The 20,031-nt window shown below is 42.5% G+C and overlaps 1 protein-coding gene across 1 annotated transcript in view; it reads right to left on the bottom strand.

Annotated features, from left to right (window-relative positions):
- The window catches only part of vegfc (vascular endothelial growth factor c), a 41,984-nt gene extending 24,339 nt beyond the window's left edge, over positions 1–17,645 (bottom strand). Inside the window, exon 1 of the mRNA XM_040187528.2 lies at positions 17,130–17,645. Within this exon, the coding sequence (XP_040043462.1) occupies positions 17,130–17,267 (138 nt within the window). The 5' untranslated portion in view covers positions 17,268–17,645. The remainder of the gene's footprint in view (positions 1–17,129) is intronic.
- Between the last annotated feature and the right edge of the window lie 2,386 nt (positions 17,646–20,031).

The raw sequence follows: 20,031 nt of genomic DNA, 5'->3' as shown, positions 1-20,031 counted from the left end.
ATCAGTGGTTCCCAAACTTTTTCTATCGTTAAGGATATAAGAACGTTGTAAGATATTAGAGGAAGTCATGGAGTTTTATGGGCCGGCGCTCCTTCATTGGACAGCTCTGGAATAATCTTATACAGTAATAGGAATAATCATTGTCCTTAAGTCTGATGTGTTTTATTATGATCAGTAAACAATAAAAATGTATTTTGTACAATCTGTAAATCCATTTAACTGTAATTAAGCGTCTAAACTTTAACTGAAATCATGTGCAATCACCAACTCACATGGTTCCAGCAATCTGCTTTCAAACTTCACACACTGATATCAGAGACGACTTGAAAGATCTGACAGTCCGCTCCAGGGTTTGGTTTGTAGCTATACATGAGTGTAAGCAAATCAAACCCAACAACCAAACATAGCAGGTCATTTAAGCCACAACGCAATTCTTTAGGTGAGAAAGAAAATATTAGACCATAAAGCAGTATTAGGTGGCAGATGGCCAGCTGGACAAAAGCTTGAAACAAATGTAAACATTGGCAGAGGAAAAGTCAGACAGCTATGGTGATATTTGGGAATATAAAACTCCCCAAAGCTGGAAACCAGAGGGGGGTGACATTTGTTGTTCTTCTGATAGGATTATGGCATAACGAAGGAAAATACCACAAAATAAGAAGAAAGGGCAGGCTGGTACGGTCATACCGAGGAAAGTATGTGTGATGAACAATTCCAGGAAAATGCTCTCTTCACTTTTTTGTCAAAAAAGATTCTTTTGTCATGCAGAAATAACAAAGAAGAAAAAAAGCTGTCATCTAGAAATGTTCTACAACATGTGCAGAATTTTTTTTTTTTACCAAGATAACATACACACTTTTGGTAAAAGCAAATTAAAGCAAGCAAACATAATTTCCCAAAGAAGAAGCAGGGCCAGTGAAACATTGTGAGAGGGGAACTGTGAACACAGATGGTGAAACACTCACCGATTCTCAAACACATCAAAGACAGGATATCCAACATAATTCCTCAGACATTATATTCACCATCAAGGCCTCTGTAATAACACCTATGAAATGTTTCAGATGCATATCACAGCTGACTATGATTCTATCCACTGCGGTTGTTATTTGACTTTAGTTCCTTTGAGAAACAATGAGCACATTTTATTGTTAAAACAAATGATCTACATGGCATTATATGATATCATATTATGGCGTACTAGTTTATATTAGATTATGTAGTATGTTGGCCTGAAAATACAATTTGAAATTTCTCTTGGTTTTTTTTTTTGAATTAAGCAAAAGAGACAGGGTAGCTTGTGAAAAAGCGAATGTGACCAAAGCCGCGATAAGATCCTAACTGAGAGGGAAATGACTTCATAATTGTTTATTTGTCTATATGTTTATTACCTCTAACACTAATCTTTGGAATATTAATTGGACCTCAATCCCGTGTCCCGATTGATCATTTTGAAAATGTCATGATAGCACAAATCCCAACCACATGCATTTATATAGATGAGCAACACAGAAGGAAACACTGATATCTCATAATCTTCCTCACTGACAATTATCCCCAACTATGAAGTTTATCTCGACCACACAAAGCTTTTGAGTCCATTTTGGCATTGTTGGCCAGCCAAAGATCCTTTTTTAAGTATCTCAAGAGTTGGTAGAGACCGAACAGGAGCTAAAAGAACAGTGAACATTGGACTCCTCATGTGGACACAAACGCGGCTCCTAATGATCAATCGTGTTGCTTTGTGTCTGATTCACGTGTTGACTAACATGCTCATTTTAACTTCAGATTTCAGTGATAATGTGCCAATGACTTTACAGCTTGATGTCCAAAATTTCTCCTCCTATCCTCAACTAAAGATGAAACAGCCTCATGTTGGTGACCTTGGATTAATAAACCCTGACACAGAACATTAGAAAACTGCTTTCAAGTCTGAAGGTACCGTTAAACCTGAAAGAGGTACCGGTACCATTAGAACTAAATAAAGACGGCACAGATGCTCTTGGTTTGATACTGCTGATTCTTTGTTAAGTTCAGTTTCTTTAAATATTTCAGTTTCATGACATGAAATAACTGAAAGAGAATAACACAGATTGATACATTTACAAGGACCGTATCATTCACAAATTTTCCCTTGGGGGTTAATAAAGTTTATATCTATATCAGAAATCAGGTCTATGTTCTTATATGAGGAGTGTGTGTGTGTGTGTGTGTGTGTGCGTGTGTCTGTGTGTGTGTGTCGGTAACCACAGCTTTTCTTTGCCAAACCAACTACTAGCTTGGTGGTCCCACCAGGAGTCAGTAGTTTGTGTTTTACTTCCCTTTCTGTATGTGTGTGTTTTCCAGTTAAAAATTCATCACGGCCGTGTGTTTGTTTAACAATCAAGTGTTTGATCGTGCGTGTGCTCTGACTAACAAACACACACTCACAGTTTACACCGGGACTGCCAATGTGTAACCGCAACCTGCCACTTAGCAGAGCAACAAACACTTTAAATGCAAAATGTCATTTACTTTGCATGACGTGTTTACAGCACGAAACAACTACGCACTGTGAACCTTCCAACGGTAAACATTTAGTTATCAGTCAGAAGGGCTTATGGAGCCCGCAAACCGCTAAGCCCTCTTCTTTTGCATTACGGGATACAGAGAGTGGCTGGATTTTGAGGATTTTTGTGCATAAACATGGTGATAATTGAATAAGACATGACATTGTGAGGATCTCTAATCTGACCTTCCACTTTACAGCAGCGTCACGTCACAAGGTCATCCAACGGTCTATCACTCAAAGTGTGCACATCCGATGGGGATATTGTTATTTTAATGACGCAATAGATGTTCCTAGAGTAAGACTAAACAAGTTACTAAATATCAATATTGTATTTTAGGGTTGTCCTGGTATAAGTTTGGAAAATTCACTTTGTCGTTGCTAAAACCTTGGCAACGTAACAGTACTTGTTTGGTACAGTAATTTGCAGAGAGTAAAGCTGAAAAAAAAGATGTCTTTTGATTTTAAACTCTTGTGAACAATAGCACAAGGAGAGTTAGTGGCATCAGCTGTTAGCAGCTGGTCCTGCTTGGCTAGAAAATGTAGCTAATGGTTCACATTAGAGGGAAACATGAAGTTACATTGGGAAGCCTTCATGCTCTATTGGGTCAAAATGAGTATCAGTCTTTGTCTTAATCTTGTTAATGCGTTTTGTAGCCATTTTTCTATTCTATATTTTATGAAAGTTGTTTTGCAAACTGCAATGTGTGAACTGGAACCAGGATATTTCTGTGTTCCATTGGTTTATTTGAGTCAATATTAGTAAATTGTTTTGCTGAAGCATCATGTGTTGAAGTGTTTTTCAGTATCAAAGGAGTCCAGTGTTAGAAATCTGGGCACACTGTTGAGTTGGTTTATTTTCAATGGCCAATTCGCCAAAATGCCGCTATACGTGTAATTGGACTACTGCTAGTAACCCTAGAGCATTGAGGAGCGGTGTGCTGCAGTGAAGTGACCCTGAAACGCCTTCCCTTGTAGTGTTTGGCTCAAGGACCCTTCAGCATCCAGACCTGGCCCGGGGTAAAGGCTCCAACCTTGTGGTTGAGGGGTGAAAAAAAGTGGCTGTGAGAAAAAGTGGCTTTTTTCAACTTTCATGTCAGAAACCAGATTAGACAAAACTAGATTATATTAGACCAGATTAGACTAGACTAAACAAGATTAAATTAGACTAGATAAAGATAAACGAGAATAAACTAGATTAGATTGGAATAAATTACATTTGATTATATTAGATTGGACTAGATTATTGTGTAGTGACTCAACTACATTGGATAAGAGTAGATTTCAGTTTTTCAGTTGCCAATAATCCTTCTTATTGCTGACAAGTGATGTCCCCTTCCTGCTATTACGATCTACTACTATTTTAACGGCATGACAAAAATCCCAATGCATTATAGCCTCTGATTAGACACAACTTTTCACGTTGGACGTCATATTTTATATGGACTCTTGTTACGGCCTTTGGCCTGTTTCTGGTCGTTCTCCTGCCCCTCCTCTCGTTTCAGGCCTAATTGCGGACACCTGGGACGATGGGGGTTAAATGGGAGGTTCTCTGCTGCATGAGGTGGTTCTTCCTGCGCTGGTCTGGCGACGGGGGGATCAGATGCCGCTCGGTTGGCCCGTCCGGCTCCATACCTCGCTTGGGGCTCCAAGGACGTGACAGATGCACATTTAAGTTTATTTGCGGTTATGTCTTTTATTTTTACAACCAACACTTGCTCCCACACGTACAACACATCCCTACACTTGCTTTACACCACTGATACTGCCGTTCACACCTCATCGTTGGTTTTGTTGTTTAAAGTTGTGTTTGAGGCACAATAAACTTATGTTTGGCACCGTTGCTCGTGGCATGGTCTCCCCTCTTTTGTTGCGGCCTTGAGTCAGCCGTAACAAGTTGGGGGCTCGTCCGGGATCTGCGTGATTTATGCTAGTCATTTGGTTTTGTTTAGTGAGCGTTGTGTTTGGATTTAGTAATTTGTATATGAGCGCTTGAGGGGCATATGAGAACTTGAATGGTGACTTTTTCCGTGCGTGTTGATTGGCGGTTGAGGGGAAATCCCGTGACGCCGTTGCCCTTATATGGTTAATTGTTGCGCTCTGGGAGACGTGCCTGAGTTTGATTAGTTGTAATTTGTGTGCTGGCGTACTCGAGTGGGAAGGATTGGGCGTGTGTTTTGGCCGTGGGGGGCTGTTTTTGGAGACGTGTGAAGGTAAGTGACAGTTTGTTAAAGTGCACTTAAGTTGTGGGCTGGCGTTTTTCCTTGTAGGCCTAGCAGCGTGTCCCAATAGGGGGTTAGCTGCGTTATTGTTTTAGTGTGGAGGTACGGCGGGTAGAGCTTCCCATTTTCCCTTTCCCTACATCGGCTCGGGAGCATGTCCGTGGTTTCAGGGGGGTTGCCAGTTTGCTGGTCGCCTTTACCGGACCATCGGGTTGTAAATGCATAAAAACCCACCGCTACGCCTCACGAAGACTAGGGTACAGTAAGTTAGCGTTTGGGATAGGTAGTTAGCGGGGAAACGCCGTCCCTGGGGCTGTGGTTGAAACTGAAAGCCTTTGTGTACTGATAAATTTGTCACTTAAGCTTCGTCTCTATTGGTGAATTTGTTAGCCATGGATCAAGTGGTGGAAGATTTTATTGAATCGCCACAGGAATGTGGATTAGATATTTGTACTAAGAAACAATTGATCAGGATTGCTGAGTATTTTAAGGTTGATATTGGGGATAGCCGAAAGACAAAGGACTATGTTAAAGGTAATTTGAAAGCGAAATTGTTGGAAAATGGGGTTTTGATGCCAGGTAAGGTTGACACTTTGGGTGAATCATCTCTGTCGGGAAGAGGAAGCCCAGTTGGTTTATCGTTTGAGCAGCAGAAAGAGTTGCTTTTGTTACGTATTAAAGCTGAACAGGAGAAAGAGCAGGCGATGGAAAGAATGAGGCAGGATTTGGAGCGGGAGAAGTTAGATGTGGAGAGACAAAGACTGGCGCTGATCAGAGAAGGTAAGCTGGAGGGCGAGGCACTCCGGGCTGACCGACCCGCGATGGTGAGCATGAAGCAAGATGACTTGAGTGATTTGAGATTAGTTCCCAGGTTTAATGAGGAGAACCCAGAGACATTTTTTTCCTTGTTTGAGCGTCTGGCAGAGGTTCGAGGTTGGGCTGATTCTACGCGTATGTTAATGTTGCAGTGTGTGTTAACAGGAAAAGCACAACAGGCATTTTCAGCTTTAAGCAGCACTGATTGTGGTAAATACTCTGTGGTGAAAACAGCTGTTCTAAAAGCTTATGAACTTGTGCCAGAGGCGTACCGACTGCGTTTTCGAGGTGGGAGACGTGGCGATAAGTCACATTTAGAGTTTATGCGTGATTTGGCTAGACATTTTGACTGTTGGTGCTCAGCGGCTGGGGTTGCCTCCTTTGAAAACCTCCGTGAATTAGTCATTTTGGAGCAGTTTAAAAACTCTGTCGGAAGGCGTTGCCACTTATATTAGTGAGCGTGGGGTCAAGTCTGTTGGTGAAGCTGCTGCGCTGGCTGACGATTATTTCTTAATTCAGACTTCAAGAAATGGTGCTGGCCCTTATGAAGCAAGAGCAAGTAGGCAGTTTGAAGATAAAAGTAGTCGTGTTTCAGGGGATTCAGAAAAAGTCTGTACTTACTGTCACAAGCGAGGTCATTGGAAAAATGATTGTTATGCTCTGAAGTCTCGTCCAAAACAAGCGTTTCCTAGGGCTAATCCGGTGATGTGTGCTGCGTCTGTTACGGACCAGGAATTAGCTGGAATCACTGGAGAAGGCAATTCAGAGTTGAAATCTTACTTGCCTTTCATTACAGAAGGTGTTGTTTCGTTAGTGGGAAGCAAAGAGCAGGTGCGCATAAAGATCTTACGTGACACTGGTGCGTTTGACTCATTTATTGCAGCTGCAACTTTGCCATTTTCAAATGACACCTTTTTGGGCTCAAGCGTTCCTGTAGTGGGAATGGGTTTAAAGGTTTTGAATGTACCACAACACAAAATGATGCTGCACTGTGATCTTTTCCAGGGGGAGGTGTCCGTTGGCGTGCGCCCAGCGTTGCCGATGGATGGCGTTGCTATGATCCTGGGTAACGACATAGCCGGTGATAAAGTATGGGCTGATGTATCTCCGCCTGCCAGAGTGACGGTGACTCCTCTGGTGTGCAGTAAGCCTGATGAGAGTGAGGTACACTTCCCTGATGCGCTGGGCTCTCCACCTCCAGTCCTACACTTTGGACATTCGACATATCAAGGGGCGGGACAATGTGGTGGCAGACGCGTTGTCCCGGTCTCCAATGTGTTGGGTAAGATATGCCGCCTAAAAATTTGCGTAGTTTCATGGGATACCTGCAGCTCAAGGGAACCCGTAGGTGGTCCCTGTTTTGTTAGGGGGGGGTGTTACGGCCTTTGGCCTGTTTCTGGTCGTTCTCCTGCCCCTCCTCTCGTTTCAGGCCTAATTGCGGACACCTGGGACGATGGGGGTTAAATGGGAGGTTCTCTGCTGCATGAGGGGCTTCTTCCTGCGCTGGTCTGGCGACGGGGGGATCAGATGCCGCTCGGTTGGCCCGTCCGGCTCCATACCTCGCTTGGGGCTCCAAGGACGTGACAGATGCACATTTAAGTTTATTTGCGGTTATGTCTTTTATTTTTACAACCAACACTTGCTCCCACACGTACAACACATCCCTACACTTGCTTTACACCACTGATACTGCCGTTCACACCTCATCGTTGGTTTTGTTGTTTAAAGTTGTGTTTGAGGCACAATAAACTTATGTTTGGCACCGTTGCTCGTGGCATGGTCTCCCCTCTTTTGTTGCGGCCTTGAGTCAGCCGTAACAACTCTAAATACACATTGTAAAACATCCTAACCCTAAATAAACTTGTAACTTCAGTAGATCCCACTCATTGGTCAGTGATGACTGCCTGCTTCCAAACATTCGAGATGGGATTTGTTCTGTAGATATGTTCTGTAGATATGTAAGTAGTTTCTCTTTTCCTCCTATCTTTTTGTTTGGGACGCTGCTTGGCGTCAGCAGCTAGTAACACGAGGACGTAACCCTCAACAAAAAGCAGGATGTAGAGCTGCTCTCATTCCCAAGTTTTCAGGTTTTTATGCTTTCGGCAGGCTTACTGTGGTCGACAGGTTGCTGAATACGGCACCTCGACATCCCTCCTCTGCATTTCCCCGAATCCTTCCCTTTCACTAACGCTGCTTCCTCTCTCCTTCTACTCTGTAGCTAACTTGACCACTGCTCTCTCTCTCTCTCTCTGGGAGGGGCCCTTTTAACAATGGGTACATTCCATTTATGTCTCCAAGTGTTGAGGCTCCAGTGTTGTTCATGTTCGTGTCACAAACACTCGGCACACAGCAGCAGTTTACAATGTGGCTGCAATAGAAGCAGGAGGTCCACTCGGCTCAGCTGCTGGCTGCCACTGAAACCTCAAGAAGACTTCGAAAAATCAATCGGGCATCTAGAATTATTTCATAAAACAGGGCTCTTTCCCAGTGGGCCGAACACAGCTTTTCCTTAAAATGTCGTAGCATTTTACCTTTTGAGTGAGAGGCAGACACAAAGGGGAGAGAGGGACGTGACCTCCACACAGGTCGGCTGCTGGACTCGAGCTCCATCTTACGGGTTAAGAGTTTCATTGGTTTGCATTTGCTGTAAAACCAATGAGACCAGTTCACCAAAGGGTTCATGTTGTGTTTCCTGTAGGACCTGTTTGGCATTGAACTGGCTGACCCCACTGTTCATTATCAAGAATGATATGACATGAATGAAGGAATGATTGACTAATATCCTTCCACACAAAACCTGCCCTCCGCCTACATTTTACAAAAATATGTACTGTACATTGTGGGTGGAATAACAAAAACAAACAAGACTAGAGCGTGAAAATACAAAATTAAACCATACGCCTCATGTTATCCAAAATCATACAGACAAAAATGCTAATAATGTTGAGAAAGCCATCCCGATTAGATACTTGCAGCAACAATGTGTGAGCTTATCCCATAATAATTACAGGCTGCCAGTTACAAGTGCAGCTAAAAGCTGAAATCAATTATGAATCAGCTAATCTGCTGCATCCTGAGGACGGTGTGTTGGTGTGCCAGTAGAGGTGGTTTACCTGAACGTTTCGTTGCAACAAATCTGCACATTTTTTTCCTTCTACAATAAACAATCCTTCGCACCACTTGTAAGGAGGAGATTTGTAAAATCTGTGCCTCATACATCAATCTTAACTATTGCATGTATGTAACATATGTAACCTCTGGGTACTGGTGATGGACCTGCAGTGCTGGATGGTATGTTGTGTCATCAGTAGAACAAATTCCTACACGACGTGTTTAAAGTGGACGGCCTCCCGACCTCTCAGCTGTGACCATCTCACTTCATTATGCATTCTATCCTCAATGACCGGCTTTCACCTTCAATTCCCTTCCATTCACGCTCCCATCAAGCCCCCTCCCCGGCCCCTTGACACCGGCGCAGCCTGACGACACTGTTGACTGGTGAGGTCAGTTTCTGGGGTTAACCTTCAGATGTCAAAACAGTCTGAATGAGCTCTGCATACTTTTAAGTTCAAAGAGCATCAAGAGTCAAAAAGCCCCTCGTGAAGACCAGTTGGTAAAAATTAGTTCAGAGGACTAATGTAGGTATAAAAAAACTTAGACATTTGGGTAGAAATGTAATAGACTTTGGCAAATGATGTGAATTGATGGAAGAGTAAAAACCAATTTTCTATGTATCGACTACAATGTTCCATTCTTGTTTTTAGGGTCAGCACGACAAGTTTTAAGTTTGGAATGTATAAAAGAACCAGATCAATTTGTTTATTGCATAAAGGCTTTATGACATCGTCAGGAACCTCTATTTCACCAAAATAAAACAAAGACTTGTTGAAATGATGACGTTTCTGTTGATAGGGTCGTTTTTAACACAGTTATAATAATTAGAGCTAAAACACACAGACAGCCGGCTCCTCTCCCAGTCATCTGGGCTTTAAGGGATTCTGCTTTTGCCTTGTTATCTAGTTTACCTGCACATAAACAAAACAAACAAAGACCATGTGAGGTCAAATCAGTATAGAGGTGGTGACTTGCACAGTCACTGATGAAGAAAAGGCCCAGAGGCCCACACCACAAATATTAAAGTATTTTCACCGATAAAGAGGCCTGGCAAGCTAACCAGAATGGGGACAGAATGGTGAAAGGAGGATTACTTGCGGGTTTCATTTAATCCTGCTCATTTTTGGTGAGCCTAATAAAAAGATCCAGTCGTGGGGAATAGCTGATGAAGAGAGCCTTCACCGCCTGATTCCACCAGGATTCCAACAGAAATCGTATTTATATATATGTATATATCCATATATATTTTTAGGCTGCCTTGTTTTTTTTCAAGAAGATTGATAGATTGATTAAAATAATAAAAGGGGGTTATGAAAAATGTGTAGATATTATTCTAAGCCATATGGCCCAACCCTAGAAACAGTACTTTGAGTTAGAGCTTGTTGAGAGATGAGGAATGACATTCCATAAGGCACACCTTAAATAGAGGTCATGACAGGTCCCAAATGTCTGAAACGTACACGTCTAACCACATGAGATTTATCGTTTTCATTTTACAAAAGATAGATGTGATGTGGACCTGATGCACTAGACCCGATCTAAAATCCGACCCCCAGAATAGAAAACACCACTGTCAGTGGCTGAAGGAGGCGCTGGGTGGAAAGTTAATATCATCATTCCCTGCTGTGCCGGCCCGTGTACCACTGGGAGGAACGACGAGGTTGGACAATACACGTGAAATATCAACTTAGCTTTTCTACTAGGTTCACTTAATCTTTTTGTTGGTATTACTGAGGCTTTGCTCATATTGTCTCTCAGTGAGACACCAGTCCTATGACCCTGTGACTGTCTTATAACATACACCTGATTAGGTTCTGAGACTCAGGCGGTGTATGGCTCTGAACAAAGAAAGAAGTACAGGAGTCCAGACGGCTTCAAAATGAAGATTAAATTATGTAGAATGATTGAGAATCAAGTGTATGGACCTAGAGCGGTGTGTGTGTGTGGGAGTCCAGGACATAACCCACACACACTCAAAGAGTAATCTCATCCACCTGGTTTCCATCTACAGTGATTAGAGATGAACACACACACACAGACTTCTGTAGAGGTCAGACCATGGCTTTGTCCAAACCACTCACTACTCCCTGTAAAGTTTGTTTTTGGAGTGCATTCTCAATGCAAAGTGAACATTAGTGATACATTTTGGAAAATGCTTTTTTTTGTGATGAGTTTTTAAAAAAACATTCTAAATTGAAATGCATATATTTGGTGAAAAAAAAAGGAGTGAATAGCAAAATGTCAGATTAAAATGTCCAAGACCTATTGGGGACTAGGAAAATGAAAAAAAGGCGTTGGTGTTCATAACCCATGACAGGAAATTAATGTTTTTGTTTGCAAAAACTCAGAGATTCATTTCAACATGCGTTTCCCTCCAGAACTTCCTGATAATTTGAGTCCCGTCAATCCTTTTCTAGGAACTAAAAGGTTCCTTTAGCCCATTGTTTGCATTTCCATAACAGCGTGTGAAGGCAGATTAGGCAGATTTGTGCGCTGACGTATGAAAGAGCAGCATTGCGTGGATGGGATGGGGGCTGCTGGTGGTCCCAGTGGTTAACACTTGCCGCATGCAGTTCAGTGTGTCACTTTAATCTGCATCATACAAACATGTTACGTTCAGCCGGAAAAGAAACGAGAGCGTCTGTAAAATTAGTGAAGATCTGTTTTTTTGCTTCAGAATGTAACGGCTGTGAAACTAAATTTGGAAACTTTCTTTTCAGTGGTATTTCTCATCCATGGGGCCCATAATGCTTTAAATAATTATAAAAAGGATTATTTAGATCTTACCACTCAGAAGTTGATTCACCTGAAATAAAAATGTTTCTGCTGATTTCCTTTTGTCTTTTTCCCCAAATGTAAGTAAATTGTTCAAAATCTTTTCTGGGCCAATGGCATCACGTGACAGAATTTTTAATACCATGGTGTGGACACTTTGTCAAATCAGCTGCAAAGCTCTACTTGGGACCTTTGCAGGGTTCCTTCCTGTTCCACCAATGACTGACACCATGTTCAAACCATTCTGTAGAGTTTTGTACTCACTGCCTCCCAAAGTTTGGGAGAAGATTAGTTTGTCGCGAAGGGAAATCTGCACTTCCCTTGACTGAGGCTTCAGCACTTATCAAACATTTCCAACATGTACCTGTTGCTATAGGCAGCTCTTTTCAGTGGAAAATGGCAGATATTTTTTACCCGTGTGGCACCAAATGGAAGGTGAAGTTAGAGATGTGAGTGCCATTAGCAGCTTAACATCGAGTTTTCTTCCCCAGGGGCCGGTGGAAAATATAGCAGACTTTAGATGTCAGCTGAATATGTTGAGCATGTTTAACTTAAAGCGTGATACCGTGTCAATGTTGGGTTGACATACTGTAGCTTGATGCAGATGTTAATCCTTTAAATCTGATACTGGATTTAAACATGCGTGTATTCTTGTTTAGAAAGTGTTAATTACTGTTACTGCACATTCTCTTCTGTTTTCAACAGTCTTTACATTTCACTCTTTTAAATTCTTTATACTTCATGCTCAAATCTATGCCTTGAACCGTCACTGCACCTGACCCTCTTTGTAGAGGCTTTCATAATTGCTACCTGGATACGTTCTATTTTCTTTTGAATTTGTCACGGTGTGGTTTTATTTCCTGTCTTATTGTGTAACTTCACTTCCTGCCTTGTCCTGTAGTCCCATGTGATCGTCTGACTGTTTCCACCTGTGTCCAATCACCTGCACCACCTTAGTGTATTTAAGCTGTGTGTCTCTTGTGTCACTTGTTGCGTTATTGTCCATCGTCCTGGATGTTCCCCGTCCCTGCCTGCCTTTTTCCCCCGGTACTTGTATGTGTTTTGCCCGTTGGCCTTTTGCGTTTTGCACCTTTTGACTATTAAAGTCCTTTTTGTTTCCCGCAAACTCTGCGTTTGAGTCCTGTCTTTTTCCCCACGCAACATCCCTGACGGAATTAGCAACTATTAGGAGGGGAAACGGCTGCTCGACAGAAGCTCCCTGAGTCTGCCCCTTGAACTTGTGATATTTATCCTACTTAACATCAGTGTTTCCCCAACCATTGAACAAGGGGGCCAGCCCTCCAAGCGCCACCCCCGCCCCCTCCAGAAAGTCTAGAATTTTTGTCTGTTCGTCAGACTAATAAGCCCCCTCTGTTGGCACCCGCAAAGTTGTAAACCTAAAAGCTGGACATGGTTGGTATTTAGATTTAGAGAGAGAGAGGCCGGTGAAGCAGTTGGTTAGAGAATAAATAGAAACAGAAAGAGAGATGATGTGACGAAGTATTTGACCACATCCATCTCTCTACAGTTAGGGGTCATCTAAAGATTACGTGAAGGTCGTCATCACTTTAAATCGTCATTGAATTTCAAACATAACAGTTAGATTTGATTTGGAGGAAGGTTTTTCATCCAGACTTGGCCTGAGTACATCGTATATATGTAACAGATGAACTGTTTGGTTCAGTCTCATCAACCCTGTTACCTGCAGTACACCCCAGAAGTTGTTTGAGGCTGATTTCCATAGACTTTGGTACATCAGGCGGCTCGAAACCCGACTCCTGATGTGCTTGGGAAGGGTCAAGTTGGAACTCATGCTTGAGGGCATGAACAGCAGTTCCCTGGGAGAAAGTCCTGTGATTGTTGGACCAGCCATCCGCGCTCTCACCCGCCCTAAGCAGACTATCGTACCCTTTGTACCACGTCGGTTGCTCTGAGAATCTAAAGAGGGTGGATGGGTTTACACCGGAGGCACCGGTATTTGATGATTTGGCAGAGGGATAATATGGCAGTAGCCAAAGGACAAATTGGCTGGTAAAATACAGTCAAAACTCTTGACCACCAGCCACAAGCTTTAAAGAGGATATCAGGGTGAATGGTTAAGTGTACAAAACACATTCATGGCTTGGTTTCTGTCTTCCGCTTCAAATCGACATGGACATTTCCAATGTTTTGACAAGCACTATCTCTACCCTGACCTTGTACCATGTGATTTAAGTTGCCTAAACATTACCATAACTGACAACAATACTGTATTATCCGGTGTGGACAATGAAAACAAATAAAGTGTTGGCAGTGAAGATTTTGCAATGCCTTATAAGTTGGTATGTAAGGGTTTTGTTTGACTTAAGCTTTAGCCATTCATTTTAATGCCGTGTATGGTAAATATGCAGTCATCTGGTACTTGAGGCAGGAGTTTCCATAGCATACTATTATCAGCAACTAAGATTTCAAACTGTTATTTGGTTGGTTATTAAGATTGCAAGGTCGATAGGGCTGACTCCCAAAAAAAAACAAGCAATAAAGCAAAAAATGCTCTGGAGCACATCCCACAGCTCAAAAGCACAAATTAAACAAGGGAAGCCAATAAAAACATGGAGGAAAAGGTAAGAGACCATGAGGAACTAAGAATGTTATAAAGATAAATGGGACTGAACAAGTTTCATTGAGGAGGTTGTTTTTCCTCCATAACAAGTCAAATGAGTCAAGAAGGATCGAGGCTGAACCATTGAGATCTGTATTTGTGCGTTTTGATCTGTTACATAGTACCTTCATTCTCCGTCAGAACACAAATATGGGTACTTCCAAGCCTGAGCTCATACAAACACTTTTGGAGTCAAGCTAACGTGATTTCTTAAGGATGTAGGAAATAATGGTCCATTTAGAGGCAAACAGACCACAAAGCAGGGGATGCTTTGTAAACAATTCACTTTATCGACTAAACCCAAGGCGATAAAATATATATAGGCTACAAGTGGCGTCTACCGCAACTGTAATCTTCCTGCCGAATGCGGCTGAAACTGTGCAAGAGCTCTTTTACACCCCCCCCCCCCCCCCCTCCTCCTCTCCACATAACGTATTAAAGCGGGCGTGAAAGGCACTACACAGTTAATTACTACACACATTATATATTATAGCAAAATCCCCAACAAACATGCGTACTTTGCGCCGATCAAAATAACCCAGATGAAACTCGCAAAACTACGAAAAACAAAGTTAGGGGTCGGCTTCTAATGGATTTCCAGGGCCAGGATTTTCCAGTGATTGCTCAGCAAGGACACTAAGTGAACAGTTGTTGATTACGGCGTGGGAGACAGGAACACGTCGTGGTGCAGCTATCATACAATTAACAGGAACCATGACAACCGGACTTACTGATAGCCGTTGTTCCTATAGCAGGCCCATAACATTTATTACTACCAACAAAAAGTGCCTCCTTCCCAACTGCTGTATTTTGTGGGTACCCAGGCGATCTTTACAGCTTTAGTGTGGGGCTATTGTGATTGACAGGTCTCCACCAGAGACATATTCGGCGTCTCTAAGTAATCCCTCTGCATTCCAAACTTAAACCCATTCAATTAAAACATAAACAAAGGCAGTCCTCATATCGTTAACCTTAAATACTACAGAAAAGATATTTAGCCTGCAATAAAATCGCTAATATACAACAATCACGTCCTTATATCCCTGGTCAATTCCCAGAAGCCTATAATTACGTTACCAGTCCCAAAAGAGCCGCTGAGGAAATGGAAGTAATGACTTTTTGATTTGAAACTGAAAGCATTGCTGCAGGCAGCTGATGAAAACAGATTAAACTACTCATTTTCAGCATGAAGTCATCAATTCAAGTGTGGTGAGCTGATTGAATGTTTTTTGAAAGCCCCATTTCTCATTTGTGCATTTTGTCCTAAGTTGCTATCCCTTGGTACTTGAATGCCTCCCAGCAAGGGCTTCAAAGGCGGAGGACAGGAGCTGAGGGATAAAAAACTCTTCGTCCCAGCTAAGAGTCTCCTGGAGTCTACTGGTCCACTGTGATCTGATGTTACTGCTTAAAGCCTAGTTTATGCTTCTGCGTTTTCAGAGAGACGCAAGGACACGCAGACCCATTTTTCTAGGCTCGGGTCAAAAGCTATGCAAGCCTCCCGCAGCCCGCAAGGCTGCGATTGGTCTGCTAACTACATCCTTTAGTCTCATATTTCCTGTCTTAAAGGCTGCCGCATACGACCTAGAGAGTCACGTCTTTGTGTGTGGAAGTCGTTGGTTGGTTTATTTATTTATCATAGACTTCATTGCCCCGTGCATCGCAACTGCTGCTTTTCATCGCGGACACATTTGTCCCGTATTTTCCTCCACAACTTTGTTCCCCTCGACCGGCAAACCAACGCTTGTGGAGATCTCCCTCCAGGAATCGGAGGCCATCCGCGCATCCTTATAGTCCGCCAAATGACGGCTTGTATAAGTGGTCATATTTACGCATTTCTTCCGACAAAAGCTCTTCAATCTGATCCGTTCTCTCGTAAACATTCTTCGTTATAATAATGGCGGTATCGGGCTATGAAAACGGAAATGTGAGACTCCGTAAAGGATGTAGTTAGCGGACCCATCGCAGCCTTGTGCGCTCCGGTAGGCTTGCGTCGCTTGCGTTGCAAGCCTAGAAAAATGGGTCGACACACGCAAGGAGGTGTGAAACGGCCCGCAAGGGACACGCAAGGGGCCCTTGCGTCTGCGTGTCCATGCGTCTCTCTGAAAACGCAGAAGCATAAACTAGGCTTAACACTTAACACCCCCTCCCAACACAAACACACACTTGACCCCTGTCCCCTGCCTTCATTAGATCTTTTCTCTGGCTTTCTTAAGACATTTGGGAACATTTGGACAACTGTTTCGTGCCTGTAAATACTAGTCTTCTGTGCTTTGTTTAACACAATAGGCGGCAAGTTTATAGTACAATACACAAAGTCAAAGTTGGTCTTGACCTCAGACTCAGAGGCTCAGTAGTGAATCTTTGATATCCTCCACGGCAGAACAGGAAAAATACAGATCAGCCTCTGGCTTCTTTGAATGAATAACGTTCCCTTTAGTTTCCACTCATCCAAGTCTTACCCGGGGAATACAGCTTGGAAAGAAACTCAAGTAAGATTAAAACGGACTGAGTGAGTTTTCTGGCCATGTCTTAGCAGTTTAGTTTGGTTTCTTTCAAAACGCCCACCCCTCAAAAACCATCCCCCTCCAGTTTGAAGAGCACCTCACTGTTAGATGGAGAAACAGCTTATCATTCCCAGTGAACTCAAGTGGAACTCATCGCAAACGTTTGTTATATCTTAATAAATGAACTGGTTTTATAATTGAATAGAGTATATAAAGGTGGCCTAAGTGAAGAGGTTTGGCAGAGTGGACGACCTGTAAAACATGACACATCCCCATCAAGTCGCTCAACTACACCGAGACAGTGATCCGGTGTTTCTCAGGGAGTACCCAGATCGTATTGTATCACTCCGATCAAATCCTGCCTGGAGGTCTTCATTTAGACTACATGTGGCCCCGGACACTTGTAACTCCACATGATGGACCCCGGTGGTCCCTTCGGCAGGATCACGTGTTGCTGCTGTGAGAAGGCTTCACTTCACTTCACCTCCGACATGCGCTGCGAGACTTACCGGCTCGTCCATCTGCTCCTGCTCGGAGTAGTCATCGTAGTCGCTGTGGCTGAAGTCGCTGGCGAAGTTGGTGTAGAGAAGGTAAGCCAGTAAAAAAGATATTCCCAGTAGGTGCATGGTTATAAGGTCTTCGTGCATTTATGATCCGAGAAGCATGGAAAAAGGACATTTAAAAAAGCCCCTCTCTGTGTGCGCTCGGGTCTCCTTCTGCTTCTGATGACTCTCTCTCATTTGGCCTCTCTCTCTCTCTCTCTCCCTTTATCTTTCTATCTTTTTTTTCTCCCCCCACCCCCCTCTTTCTCTTTTCTTTCGTTTCTTTGTCTCAGCGTCAAGGTCCAGTACTTGCTTCACAGAGAGACTGCAGGACGTGGATGGACCCCGCTGTGAATGGAAGCCCGGTCATATGGAAACGGATCAATCCGGACGCGTCAATAACGACCGTCAAGGCGCAACATTGCAGGAAATCGCACGATCGGCCTTCAAAGTAAACTCCTTCTTGGAGACCGTTCTGTAGTCAGCAGCGGACGGGGGAAATGTGGGCGTTCCTGTTGTGCTCTACAGGAACGCCCACATTTTCTTATTCTCAATATACAGCTGGTTCTGACTGTTAAGTCAAGTCAAGTCATTTTATTTTGTATAGCCCAGAATCGCAAATTACAAATTTGCCTCAGAGGGCTTTACAGTCTGTACACATACGACATCCTCTGCCCCGAAACCCACCATCGGCACAGGAAAAACTCCCCAAAAAATGAAAAAACCCTTACAAGAGGGAAAAAAGGGAAGAAACCTTAGGGAGAACGTCAGAGGAGGGATCCCACTCCCGGGATGGACAGACTACAATGGATGCCATGTGTACAGAATGAACGATGTATAATACATGCAACTCTAGTTAGGAGTCAGTAACTTCCAGTTCTTTCAGGTAATAAATTAATCTCATTATTTGAAACAGTTTTCTCCCTTATAGCCACCAGGGGGCGACTCTGGTTGTATAGAAATCTGAGAAAATGGGAAAATGCATTTCTTGCAGAAAATGCGTCGGAATGCTGAAAGCTAAAATGAATTTTTTAAATAATATGCTGAAAAACAGAAATTAGAAAAGCTCAAATGAAATTTTAAAATAATATGCTGAAAAACAGAAATTAGAAAAGCTGAATCAAATTTGAAAGAATTCCTGAATATACAAAAAATGAGAAAAGCTAAGGTTTACTAAAATGGCTAAAAAACATAAATAAGCAACAAAAGCCGTTGAAATACACGGCACGACAAAACAAATTTATTTGTATTGCACATTTCAACCACTGACTGACTCTGACATTCCATCGGTCACTTTCACTTGTCACTTTCTGTTCGCTGGTGCACTTTATTTTTAATTTCTAAATATTTTTAACTTTAACTTTTATCCTTTATTTTTAAACTGACCCATAGCCTTATATTACTAACCCATAGAATTTTATTTTATTATTATTTCTCTTGCACCGTTGTCTTGTGGTCCATTGTCGTACTGTCTGCTGTTATGCACCAACCACCAAGTCAAATTCCTTGTATGTCCGACATATTATGGCAATAAATGTGTCCTGGTTCCTGGACTCAGCAGATCTGCAGCTTTGTGGGAAACTGCATCTCCGTGTTTAGTTTTAACTCTGGGAACAGAAAGTAGACCAGTCCCAGACAACCTAAGGATTCGTGGCAGTATCATATCATTATTAGTAATCGTAGTGTCAGTAGCAGTAGTAATAATATCAGTTGTGATATAACTAATAGTATTAGTAATAGTAGTATTTATAGGAATATTAGTACTAGTAGGTGTAGTATTAATAGCAGTATAAATGCTGGTAGTAGTTTTTGTTATATTAGTAGTAGTAACAGTTGTAGTATCACTACTTGTAGTAGTAACAATAGTATTTTTAGTAGGGCTATCAATGGATTAATTAACTAATAATCACACATTTTGATTAATGAGATTAATCATGATTAAAGAATAATGTTTCTTCTAAAGACTAAATCTTATAAATGATAAGTGATGATAATAAAACTTTAGAAGGTTTGTATTTTAGACGCTGTTGTTTAATTGTACTTTTTTAACACAAAACTACACACAATTGATAATCTTGGAGGCAGAATTCCACCGGGGGGGAACATGTTGAACTAGCAACTCTTCCTGCTGTCTTTGTGTACTTTGCTCTCAACTCTCCATCATTTAATGGGTGTGTTTGAAGAGCCAAAAATCTCCCCACATTTAGCCAGGACGTTTTCTAACCGCTGTGGTGGTCCTCTGCAGGGTAGATGTTGAGCCTAGCAGCTTCCAACATGTTCGGGGCAGTCCTAAGGTGGTCCGTTTCCAAATCATCCCCCTTCTGTCACGTGGAGGAAGTCCACTGCACAGTTCTTCTGTTAGTTTTAGTTCCAATGCTATTTTCAACTACCCTCTCGGTCTCTCCGATCTAACTGACTGCAGTGTGCATGCTTTTGTTTCAGGGGGTCAACGCACCGGAAGGACAATACATCCAAATATTGCGAGCAGTAAGCCAAGTGTGCGGCAGGAGCACTGCAGGGATAACCACCATCAGATAAAACCACCGTGCACAGAAGCCTGTGCATGGTGGGGAGGGAAAGCACAAAGACTTCAGGAAAAGCAAAGCGTAATGTTGGTTTGTGATGACAGTAATAGTAATGTGATTTATGTTTAAAATAATAAAAATGATGATAGCAGCAGCAGCAGGTGTCAGCAGGGCCACGGTAGGAGGCGTCAGCAGGGCCACGGTATGAGGCAGGAACTATATATATATATATATATATTAGTCATAGAGTCATATAGTCCGGAGTACAAAGAAAAAGTGAGAGCTAAAGAATCTTTCAAGAGTCAGAAGTCTCCTTCCAAGTCTTGTCAAGTCTGACAAGGTTG

This window comes from Gasterosteus aculeatus, chromosome 9 (assembly GCF_964276395.1).
Source record: "Gasterosteus aculeatus chromosome 9, fGasAcu3.hap1.1, whole genome shotgun sequence".
NCBI lineage: Eukaryota > Metazoa > Chordata > Actinopteri > Perciformes > Gasterosteidae > Gasterosteus > Gasterosteus aculeatus.
Note: the sequence above shows the minus strand (reverse complement) of the source record. Positions and strands in the feature narration are given on the sequence as shown.